This window comes from Artemia franciscana, chromosome 2, assembly GCF_032884065.1.
Source record: "Artemia franciscana chromosome 2, ASM3288406v1, whole genome shotgun sequence".
Taxonomy (NCBI): Eukaryota; Metazoa; Arthropoda; class Branchiopoda; order Anostraca; family Artemiidae; genus Artemia; species Artemia franciscana.
Window position 1 is genome coordinate 53,510,038 of NC_088864.1, and position 12,615 is coordinate 53,522,652.

At 33.7% G+C, this 12,615-nt stretch overlaps 1 protein-coding gene across 1 annotated transcript in view; it reads left to right on the forward strand.

Moving 5' to 3' along the window:
• Nucleotides 1–11,139, forward strand: part of LOC136043619 (uncharacterized) — a 75,576-nt gene extending 64,437 nt beyond the window's left edge. Inside the window, exon 7 of the mRNA XM_065728527.1 lies at nucleotides 8,770–11,139. Coding sequence (XP_065584599.1) covers nucleotides 8,770–8,977 — 208 coding nt within the window. The 3' untranslated portion in view covers nucleotides 8,978–11,139. The remainder of the gene's footprint in view (nucleotides 1–8,769) is intronic.
• The last annotated feature ends 1,476 nt before the right edge of the window (nucleotides 11,140–12,615 follow it).

Sequence of the window (12,615 nt, forward strand, 5' to 3'; positions counted from 1 at the left end):
GGGTCTTTTTATTGAGAATAATGCCCATTCTACATTACGGAGCAGAGATTTGGGGGCTTGAGAGAGCGACTCAGATAGAGAGTGTTCAATTAGGGTACTTTAAGACATTTTTTGGGCTACATAGAACAACTTATCCCAGTTTTTAAAGGGCGATATAGGTATATGGTCACTAATAAATTACAGACTAGTCCCAATGATTAAATTTTGGTTGAAAGTCGCCCAGTTACTGAGTGACAGGCTGCTTAAGGCAGCTTATGAAGATTTACTCTCGAAGGGAAAAAAAAGATCATGGCCACTAAAAATAAAAGACATTTTAGGCAAAACAGCGTTTTTCTTTGTTCGGAATGAAGGTAGAGGAACAACGGGTATAAATGCAAATTGGGAGAATGAGATTAAAATAGTTCTAGAGAATCAAAGATTAAAAAATGGAGTCAGGAAATAAAAAAATCAGAAACATTAAAGTTTTATGAGGATGTTAAGGTGGTTTATGGGCAGGAGTTCTACCTTAAGCTGAATTTACCAGCTAGATATTTGACGTTGTGGATGCAGCTCAGAGCTAATTGCCTGCCAACTAGTGCAAAATTTATAAAATAATCTAAAGAAAGATGTTCCAATGAAGACAGATATGCTTGCCCGCTTTGCAGAGTTAAACAGAATTATTTAGTGCATTGCTTAAGCCGGTGCCAGGGGCTCTCTACGATAAGGGAAGGAATATTTGGAAATAATAAGTTGATACTTCCAGGTGTCTTAAACAGCATGTCACCTCAGTTTATTTGTAGAGTAGCAAGGTATCTGGAAATTTTGTTAAATAAAAAGAAAAATAATAATAAATAAATAAATAAAAAATCTCAGTATAAAGTAAATGTAATGTTTTATTTATGTCTCTTTCCGAGTGTTAAGTATTCTTTTCAATGACCTTTTTTTCAAGTATTAATTATTAGTATTAGGTTAATGCAGTGTTGCATTTAAGTGTTTTATGAGGATCGTTGATCAAAGTTTATGTTATTTTTGTCCTTCGTCTATGTTATTGTACTTTATTATGTTATTGTTCATGGCTGTATATTCGGCTTTAAAATACACTTATCTATCTATCTATCTACCTACAGTTCATTTTCAGTGAAGCACCAATGCCGTAGCAGGATTTAGATTTTTATAGTTAGGGAAGGGGGCAGTATCCAAGTTCTTGTTTGTAGTAAATCTATATTTGTCTTGAACAATCTTGAAAGAACTAATAAAATTAAACGAATTTTTTATATATAATGATATTAATTGCTGAAAGCTCATCAGTTCAAAATTTATTTTTGTTTGTTTTCAATGTTGTAATAAGTGCAAAAGAAAATATTTGTAATATAAATCGTTTTTAGTAAAGCGCCAATGATGCAGTAGGTTTCAGACTTTTACAGTGAGAGAAAAAGGATAAACCCAAACGCTTGTTTGTTGAAATTGTTGTTCGTTCCAAGCTGGATTTGCACATTCAGCTTAAATTTCACTGGTTTTCACATTTATTTACTCATTCATATTAGTACCTATTGTGTGTTTGTTTGCTAAGATTGTTTATTTAATTTCTATTCGTTCTGGATATCCATTTTGCTCAGTACACTCGAAAAACCTAATAATTATGTCTTTTGGGACGACTTAATCCCCCACAGTCTCCGGGGAAGGTACTGCAAGTTACAAACTTCTACTGTTGTTCATATATAGTAATAGTAATTGGGAAATGTACCCTTTTTTGTTGAGGGAGGGGGTCAGGGAGAAGGGGTTACGTGGTAGGATCTTTGCATGGAGAAATTTACCGTGAGGGAGGAGAATTTCCATGAAGGGGGTGCAGGATTTTATAGCATTATCTAAAAAAATGAGAAAATAAAAAAAAAGTTCACTTAAAAAGGGCACTAAAACTTTTAATTTACATTCGAATGAGCGTTCTTCTGATATTCTAGGACCACTGGGTTGATGCAATCACCTCTGGCGAAAACGAATAAACACTAATCCATGATCTTTCTTCTGGCAAAAAACACAAAATTGCACATTTTTGCAGATAGGAGCTAGAAACCTACACAGTAGGGTTTTCTGATACGCTGAATCTGACGGTGTGATTTTCGTTAACATCACTTGACTTTTAAGGGGTTTTTCCCCATTTTTGAAAAATAAGGGGCATTTTTTCAGGTTCGTAACCTTTGATGGATAAGACTAAACTTGTATATTTGAAATCAGCATTAAAAGCTGATTCTTTTTATGTATCTATTGGTACCAAATTCCTTTTTTTAAAACTGTTTTTTGGAGTTCCGGTTACTATTGAGCCCCTCCTAACTTACAGTTCGTTACCACAAACTGTTTGAACCGCAATTTTCTTAGATTTTTCGTTTGGTTATTATTACGTATACGAGGGAGCTACCCCATCCTCAGTACCTCACTCTTTACGCTAAAATGTTTGTGAATTTGTAAAAACCTCATTATTTCAATTAAACGGTCCTTGTGTGTCAGGAGTCATTCTTACATAATTGGAACAAAAAGTCAAAATAAACGTAAAGAGCGATGTATGAGAAGGGGACAACCCCCTCATATGCGTAATAATTTCTGTTCGTTATAAGTTTTAATGTTGTTCCTAACTTTCAATTGGATGGAAATAACTTGTTTTTTTTTGTTTTGTTTTTTTATTTATTTACTAACAAACACAAGCCAAAAACATACAGTATCTTCAGTATATTATTAAATAAAAATCATAATTAAGAAGTTGCTTAAAATAATGTTAAATGCTAACATCGGCCGAAAATTAACAGAAACAAATTATTTTTTATATCGGCCATTATTTAACAAAATTTTAACTTTAGCGTAAAGAGCGAGGTACTGACGAGGAGAAAAAACTCCCTCATATGTGTAATATAAGGGGGCTAGCCCCCTCGTCAATACCTCACTCTTTACACTAAAGTCCGAATTTTATTCCAATTCTTTAAGAATGCCCACTGAATCCCAAAAACCGTTTGATTAGAATACGTAGCTCTTTTGAAATTGCTAAAAATACTTTAGCAGAAATAGCGAGATATTGACGATGGGGCAAACCCCCTCGAATGCTTAATAATAACAAACGAATAATCGAATGCTTAATAATTTTGTTCGTTTTAAGTTTTAATGTTGCTCCTTTCTTTCAGTTGAAAAAACTTGCTTTTTTAAATTTAATATCGGATTGTTTTTTAAATAATATTGGGAAATCCAGCGCCCCCTTCATGAAAATGCTCTTCTCCCATGAAAAATTCCTCCATGGAAAGATCCTTTAAAAGATCCTTCTAATTTTCGTTCGAATCACCTCTCTTACGACATTCTAGGACCCTTGGGTCGATACGATCACCCCTGGGAAAAAAATAAAACAAATAAACAAATAAACACGTATCCGTGATCTTTCTTCTGGTAAAAAAATAAAAAATTCCACGTTTTCGCAAACATGAGCTTGAAACCTCTTCAGTAGGATTTTCTGATACTTTGAATCTGATAGTGTGATTTTCATTAGGATTCTATTGCTTTTAGGGGATGTTTCACCTTTTTTTCGAAAATAATGTAAATCTTCTCAGGCTCGTAACTTTTGACGGGTAAGATGATGAAACTTATATATTTAAAATTAGCATAAAAATTTGATTCTTTTAATGTATCTATTTGTATGAGAATTCCGTTTTTCAAGTTTCGGTTACTATTGAGCTGGATCGCTCCTTACTTATAGTTTGTTACCATGGACTGATTGATCCCCTCCCAAGGGAAAAAAGAATTTAACAGCCAAGAGAATTAAACAGTTGTTAACGCTAAATATTGTCATTGTTGATCTAGGTTATCAAACAGTTCGTGGTAAAAAATTGTAAGCAAGGAGTGATGCGGCTCAATAGTAATCAAGACTCTAGGATTCAGAGTCGAGTCTTGATAGCAAAAGTTACATCAAAAGAATAGAATTTTGATGCTTATTCAAGATATATAAAATTAATCAAATTTAATGGTACCCATCAAAAGTTACAAACCTGATAAAATTTGCCCAATATTTGAAAAATGGGGGAGACACCCCCAAAACGTCAAGTGTTCTTAATGAAAATCCCGCCATCGGATTCAGCATACAAGAGAGCCCTACTGTAGAGGTTTCAAGCTCCTATGTACAAAAAAGTGGAATTTTCTTTTTTCAAAAGAAAGATGACGGATGCGTGTTTATTTGTTTGTTTTTTTTTTGTTTTTCCCCCAGGGGTGATCATATCAAACCAGCTATCGTAGAAGATCGGGAGAGTGCTCATTCTGTTGGAAATCAAAAGTTCTAGCGTCCTATTTACGTTACCAAAAATATTGGAGGGCGGCTTGCTCCTCTCCCACACACACGTTTTCCCCAAAGTCACACGATTTCATTACGATGTCATTAAGGATGACTTACCTCCCCCCCCCAGTCCCCGGGTGAAGGGCTGCAAGTTATGAATTTAGCCCATTGTTTATTTGTAGTATTGGTTATTGGGAAGTATACAGATGTTTTCAGGGGCACTTTTCTGTTATAGGGGGGGTATGTGGGAGGATCTTTTCTTGGAGGTATTTTCATGGGGAAAGGGAATTTATTTTCCATGGAGGGTGAGTCAGATTTCCCAGCATTATTTAAAAGACGATCAGAAAATAAATAAAAACAATTTTTTCAACTGAAAGTAAGGAGCAACATTAAAACTTAAAACGAAGAGAAATTGTCATGCATATGAGGGGGGTTGCCCACTCATCAGCACCTTCCTCTTTACGCTAAAGTTTTTCTTGGTGCTTTTAAAAACTATTTTTCTAATTAAACGGCCTTTGTGATTAAGGAGACATTCTTAAAGAACTGAGACAAAATTCTAACTTTAGCATAGAGAGCTAGGTATTGAAGAGGGGGCTACCCCCCCCCATATAAGTAATAATTTCCATTCGTTTTAAGTTCTAAGGTTGCTCCTTACTTTCAGTTGAAATACATGTTTTTTTTATTTAATTTTCCTAAAGAGATGTGGTTATGATTTGTATTTTATTATTTGTTTCTTAGGTTACCAAAATTAGCATGCCAGCTATCCAGACTTCAGATTCCTTTACGTCTTAAGGTTAGGAAGCTGCAGCCCTAATTTTGACCCAAACAAGGAATAAAGTTGACTTTTTTGCTACCATCTTCATTCTGTATGTCATCTTTCTTGATAATTTAGTTTTTTCTTCATTATTATTTTAACGTTGGTGAACACTATTCCACACTATTGTCAGTTTGGCTTGGTATGGGCAAGGTGCAGGGCCATTGCCTCCCCCCCTCCACTTCGCTGCTAAAATGTCAGGCGTGATTATAACATTTTAAAATTTTACAGCATAATCCGGATTTGGGAGAAAATAATTCCATATTATGGAGTAAATAAAATAAGTTAACTTTTCTAATTTTCTAATGCTTTCCATCATTAACAAAGAATTTCAGTAGAAAGTCAAGTGATTTCCCCAAATAGCAAAAACAAACCGCGAAACAGATTTATATCGGTATAATCCTGACTAGGGTGACCCCCCCCCCCATATAAGTAATAATTTATTTTCGTTTTAAGTTCTAATGTTGGTCCTTGCTTTCAGTTGAAAAACAGCTTCTTCTTTTTTTAATTGTTCTAAAGAGATGTGGTTATGCTTTGTATTTTATTATTTGTTTCTCAGATTACCAGAATTAGCATGCCAGCTATCCAGACTTCAGATTCCTTTACGTCTTAAAGCTAGGAAGCTGCTGCCTTAATTTTGACCTAGACAAGGAATAAAGTTGACTTTTTTGCTACCATCTTCATTCTGTATGTCATCTTACTTGATAATTACATAAAAAAAACTAGTTTTTTTAACTGAAAGTAAGGAGCGACATTAAAACTTAAAACGAACAGAAATTACTCCGTATATGAAATGGGCTGTCCCCTCCGCAATCCCTCGCTCTTTACGCTAAAGCTTTTAATTGTTTTAAAAAGCAGAATTGTGGCAAAGAGTCAAACTTAAATGCTAAAGTATTTTTAGAACCCCTCATATGCGTAATAATCTCTGTTCGTTTTAAGTTTCAATGCTACTCTTTTCTTTCAATTGAAAAAACTTTTCCATGTTTATTTTTTCATTGTTTTTTTTATAGTAATTTTAGAAAATCCTGCGCCCTTTTCATTGAATTTCTGTTCCTCCATGAAATATTTCTCCAAGGAAAGATCCTCCCACATAGCCCCCTAGATCCCCCCAATAACCATTATTATAAGTAAACACTGGTCGAAGTTTGTAACTTGCAGCCCCTCCCCCAGGGACTGTGGGGGAGTAAGTCATTCCCAAAGACATAGTTATAATGGTTTTTGACTATGCGGAACAAAATGGCAAAATGACAGTTCAAAATTTTGATCTGTTGACTTTGGAGAAAAAATTTTTTGTTCACTTGTAATTTTGATCTGTTGACTTTGGAGAAAAAATTTTTTGTTCACTTAAAAAGGGCACTAGAACTTTTCATTTCCGTTAGAATGAGCCCTCTTGCGAAATTCTAGGACCACTTGGTCGATACGATGACCCCTGGGGAAAAGAAAAAACAAACAAACAAACAAACAAATAAATACGCACCCGTGATTTGTCTTCTGGCAAAAAATACGAAATTCCATATTTTTGTAGATAGGAGCTTGAAAATTTTGCTATAGGGTTCTCTGATACGCCGAATGCGATGGTGTGATTTTCGTTAAGATTCTGTGACTTTTAGGGGGTGTTTTCCCCTATTTTCTAAAATAAGGTAAATTTTTTCAGGTTCGTAACTTTTGATGACAAAGACTAAATTTGATGAAACTTATATATTTAAAATCAGCATGGAAATTTGATTCTTTTGATGTATATTTTAGCATCAAAATTACTATTGAGCCGGGTCGCTCCTTACTACAGTTCGTTACCACGAACTGTTTGATTTAGTTTTTCTTCATCATTATTTTAACGTTGGTGAACTATACTATTGTGATTCGTGCGTGGTATAGGCAAGGTGCGGAGCCATTGGTCCCCCCTTCACAAAAAATTCAGTATTTTGACGATTGGAGACATATGTTCCTCTTGTGTCTGCTTTGTTGTTTTTTCAATGACCCCCCTCCCATGTCTAAGGGATGAATTCCTTATGACGTGTCTGATATAACTGTCCAGAAAATATATTTTTATGCCCACTATCAAGAAAAAAAAATAAAACATCTTTACTGGAAAAACTCAACAAAATATCCAGGTAAATTCTTTACCAAAATATCCAGCTTGTGGAGATTTTGCTGCAACATCTCTTCCCTCCCCCCCGATTCGGAATAGCATCTCCTTTTAGTCATCTAAAAATACATTTTAACTCGAAAAACACATGTAAATCATTCATTATGTTTTATTTATGTGATAAATTATGCAAGAAAAAAAATAAAAAATGATAAAACATAAGATAACGAAGAAAAATGTGTTAAATCACAGCCAGTAAAAAAAGATGAAAATGCAAATGTTTCAGCCAACAGCTTCGTTCGGCAGTCCTAATTGCAGGAAATATACAGAGAATATAGAAAAATTGCATAAGTACAGAAAAAGGCCTGTACCCTGTTGCTTGAAAAAGGCCTGTTGCATTGATGTTTTGGAGTTAAAATGTATGTTTGGATAATTAACGATATACCATCCTAATCTGGTAGAATATGGAAGAGATGTCTCAGCAAAGTATCCACAAGCAGAATATTTTGGTATAGAATATTTCTGGATATTTTAGATTTTTCTGATTTATCGATTTATTATTTTTCTTCTATTTTATTTTTTTTCTATGGTAGGTTCTGCACTTTCTACAACTTTTTATTCTTCTTCCTGCACTACAGACGGCTAAGTGGAGGTTTCAGCCGAAATATATGCATTTTCCTCGTGTTTCACTGGCTTTGATATAACATCGTTTTATTTGTTGTCTTAAATTTTTTAGTTTTGTCACGCTTAGCGAGTTCGGTCTCAAGAATTATTTAGAAAGAATAACGAAATGTAATTTAGCCTTAAGGAGATTTGTACTTTCTTTCACTGCTACTTAAACAATAACAGATATTTGAAACTCCACAATTCTATTGTCGGTCAAAGATGCATAAATATATGCCGATATACATATGACCTATATATAAGGTCTTCATTTTCTTCTAATTTATTGAATATGAAATTTGAAAATGTTTTTTTTTTTTTTTTTCAAAAAGATAAAATCCTTGCCAAAGATGTACGTCGCCGAAGTTGGTCCCTTGGTGATTATTTCACACACTTATTTTTGGCCAGTATTAAAATTGCTTCTGCACTGAAACGGCTCAAAATAAAATTTTTGCCGTTTTCTTACAAATAAGAATTTTCTAGAAAAAACATTGTTGTTCTCTGTTTGAAAATGTTTGATTTTCTGTACGATAGCCTACTGGGATCTTTTTTTAAAGACTTGGAAAATATTTTGTCAGAAACTGGAAAGGACCTGTATTCAGTGAAAAAGAAGTAAAAAAAGAAAAGAAAAACTAAAATAAGGAAACCAGAAGAAACGCGGATATGCGATCTAAATAGAGAGAAAGGAAACATCTATACTTTAAAAAGACTTTAAAAACAAAATCTACACTAAAAATTTCAAATAAAAGTTAAAATTAAAAGTGGCACCCTCTTGCATTAAAGGGAAAAAGATAACTGAAATGTAAATTCCTGAACTACTGAATTAGAAAATGTCTATAGCAAAGCTAAAATATCTGTCTTCTAAGATTGCAAAATGCAATGTTCAAAATTTGTAACCTGATTCATCAAGAAAGTATTTTGTTGCAGGTGCGAACAGAATGTAGTGAGACGACAAGTGGATGACACATTTAGCAACCAAGGAACCCAACTGAAAGGTCCATTTCCATGGCTAGACATTATTCAAAACCAAGAAAAACTAAAACGAAAACAATTGCATGGTGAAAAAGAAGAAAAGAACAAAGCTAAAACAACTATAAATTTGTGGAAGAACAGGAATGATGAGTCACTGGATTAGATTCGATGTTTTTCCATATAGAAAAATAAAGAGCATGTGCCCTACGAGGGTGCACATAATATATAGATTTCAAAATACCCGGCAGACATAATATTTTCAAATGCTGTATCTTGCGTATTTTAAAGTTTTTTTTACCATGGAATATCTTCTAGATTAACGTTCGTTTTCTGTTTTTTTTCCTTACGCATTTTTATTTTAATTTGAGTTTTACTCAATAAAATGGAATATATTTCAGAACTAGATTGGGGGAAATCTTTCTGTAAAGGTTTAACCTCATCTTAGTGTGTGTGATCTAACTAGGGATGGTCTGCACAGCTAGTCTAACAAATTTTCTTTTTTGAGTATCCATCTGCTCTTAAATTTCGATATTTGTCAAGAAAATTTTAACTTTTTCTGGGAAAAATTTGGCTTTTATTTCGCACGATTATCCTCTTAAAATGTTCAAGGAAGACATTGCTTCTGTTTTGCCCTTAGAAAGTTGCCTAAATATACAGAGGGTGTCAATAGAGAAATCTGAGAATATTAAGTATTCCTATTTTGTTTTTGTGTTCTTCAAATCAATTCTGTATTTGCACTTAGGTTAGGTACAAATTGAGATGACTATTTAAATGCATCATTTCAGAAACTTTCCGAGATCAATTAGAAAGACATCAGGACCGCAATTTTATATTGAGCCTAAGTCTAAGATATCCCAGGGGGAAAGGCCCTATTAAACAAGGAAGCATTCTGAACGATGTTGTTTTATTGTCATTTTGTGATTATTAATTAACAATAGCCAGCTGAAAAATAAACATTTCTAATAAAATTAATTATCCTTAGGCCTAATGGGTACTCCATACTCAAATAATAGCACAGTATTTCCGGAATCATGTATAAGAGCCGCTTAACTTGGAGAACTTAGTGTAAGAGAGTTAATCTACAAGCTATGGAGCAAAATTCAATAGGTAGTAATACAGGAAATCACTGTATCAGCCGCAAAATCTACTTGTTTATGAATAGTTTTATGTTAAAGAGCATGAAGTTTTTTTTTTTAAGCTGCCAAACTTTTGAATCTTCGGAGATTTAGTCTGAAAATTAAATTTGTATGGTGGCCATTAAGTCAAAACCACTTTGCATTAGTTTGAAATGTTACTTCCAAAGGTACTCTGTAGTCCATTACTCTATAGTATGTTGATTAACTCTGCAAAATTAGTCTCTAAATTAAGAAGCTTCAGTATATGCTCCAGAAACGTTGTGGCCAAGGCCCTATCCATGGGTGTTCGGGCGATTTGAATTCCTCCCTGAAATTTTTGTCCGACTCGTAAAAACATAAAAAAACTGAATATAAACTCATTTTTCATACATTTTTTGGAAAAAATGTACCTCCCCTTAAAAAATAATCTTTTTGTAGCCCCCCCCCCCCTCGAAAAATTCCTGGATACGGTCCTGGTTGTAGCCTTATTTTTGTTTGAAATAGCCATTAAGGATTCATATCTTTATAAGAAATATTTATTTTAAACAGGTTATTGTTAGCTAAAAATCACAAAAAGAAACAAAATGAGCAAAAGAATAGGCTTTGGTAAATAGCTTTATGTACCCATGTTGTTTTATTGGCATATATCCTGGATTAAAGGCTGTAATTTTTTTTCAGAAAACCTGAATCCAACATCTTTTGAAAGGGGATGGGGGGGATCATTGTAGTAGATTTTTCAAAGAAAATAAGAAATGAGTTTTCAATATAGAAAATTACACAAAGTTTTCAGAAGGAAGTAAAGTTTGGAAGGGACTTTAAAAAAGGAAAACACTGGGTAGATTTCGTTGAAAAATTCCTTATTTTATACGAGCAGTGCCCACGTCATTTTACCATTTAAAAATGAAATATACTACTTGTAAATGAGTGTACTTTAATTATTTTTTTTAAAGACTTTCATTTCTGAGAAACATGAAATTAAAAAGTAAAACTAATTTACGGAAAAAAACACATTTTGTCATAAAATGGTAAAGTGACTTCTGAAACACTCTGTAGTATATTACGTATTTCCCTTTCATGCTTTTGCATAGCAATTGAATTTCACTTCACAATCACTAATAGATCACCTGTGCCACTACAAAATAATTTCATATCACCGTTTCATATTTGTGTTTGTTTTTATTTTGGTACTCAATAAAATTTTACTACATTTCTTTGAAGTTCAAAATACACCTTCGTTCTGCTTTTTCGCGGCTAATTTGAACGCCATCTTTATTCTTACTATGTCCAATTTGGCTTATTACAATCAATCACCATTGATTTTAGTCATTGTTGGTTAATGAAAATCATTCTCCTTAAAAAGACGGCCAATGGAAACTAATCTCTTAGAAAGAGAATGTTTTTTTATTGGCTGCAAACTAAGCGATGAAAATCAATTACAATCGATTAAAATAAGCAATATTGAGCTTGGTGCCTGTAGTTTAGTTCGAAAGTGATCAGTTCAGCAGTCAAATCGATGTGCTTCAAATATAACCAATGAAGAAAATTGTGAATCAAAACTTTGGTATTTTGCTTAAAATCTGCTACTTATTTACTGAGATTTTTCTTTTTACTTATCAACTACAGTTATGAAAATACGTGTAATTTCATTTTTTTTTCAAAGATATGTTATTTCAATATCTGAAGTTCTAGTTAAGTCAATCATTATTCCGTGTGTCTTTATATATGTATATATATGCATACCTATTTGACTAGAAAATCGGGATGAAAGTTTGACAGTGCTGGTTCTAAGGGGTTGGCTAGCGCCTCGGGTGGTGCGCTTAGGGGGCGATCAAACAAGCTTACATTGTAATATTTTTCGGTAAAAATTTTAATATTTACAGTATTGATGATGCAGCAGGGGGTGGCAAAGTCTAAATTCTCCCCTCCTCAGGAAAAAACCTCAACTCTAGCTTTGAAGTTTGAAAAGCTTGTCCTACAGAAAGATAAAATAGTACTAGAACAACGCAAAAGCAGCAACTAGCCAAACATCAACATACTACTATAAATAATGTAAAATTCAATAATTTATCATAACTAAGTGATTTGAAAAAGGGAAAAAGAAAAAATAAAAAATGAAAAAGGGACTTATCGTGGTAGTAGAGAAATGTAAAACCTAATAAAGAGCGAACCTCGCTCCAAAGTGACCGAAAGTTAAAATTGCATTTTGAAGGAAAAATTTCTAAAAGATAAATATGCCCTTTGACGTTGATTCAGGAATGGAAACTATTATTTCGATTAATTTTAGCTGTAAAAGTTTATTGCAAAAACAAATTTATGGGACTCTTTTTTAAGCCATAAACACCTTAAAAAAGGTGTCGGATCAAAATAAAAATCACACTATTGGATTCCTTACCTTACACCTTAGATCATCCTATGCCTCCAGAGGCACCTAGTGAATCGACAACCGTCTCTTCCCACTTGGATTGCAGGAACATGTTAAGAGAGCAAAAATCTAACCGGTATGTGTGGCGGAGGGTGCTCTTGGGACGGCCCTCCTTCTTGATCCTGCAGTTTGTCACTGGAATTTTTCTTTGGGAGATCTTAGGTCCGTCATTCTCAGAACATGGCCTACATATCGCCATTGACGTTGGCGGATCATGTGTGTACAAAAGGTTGGTTGGTCATTTTTCAGATCTCAACGGCCAGA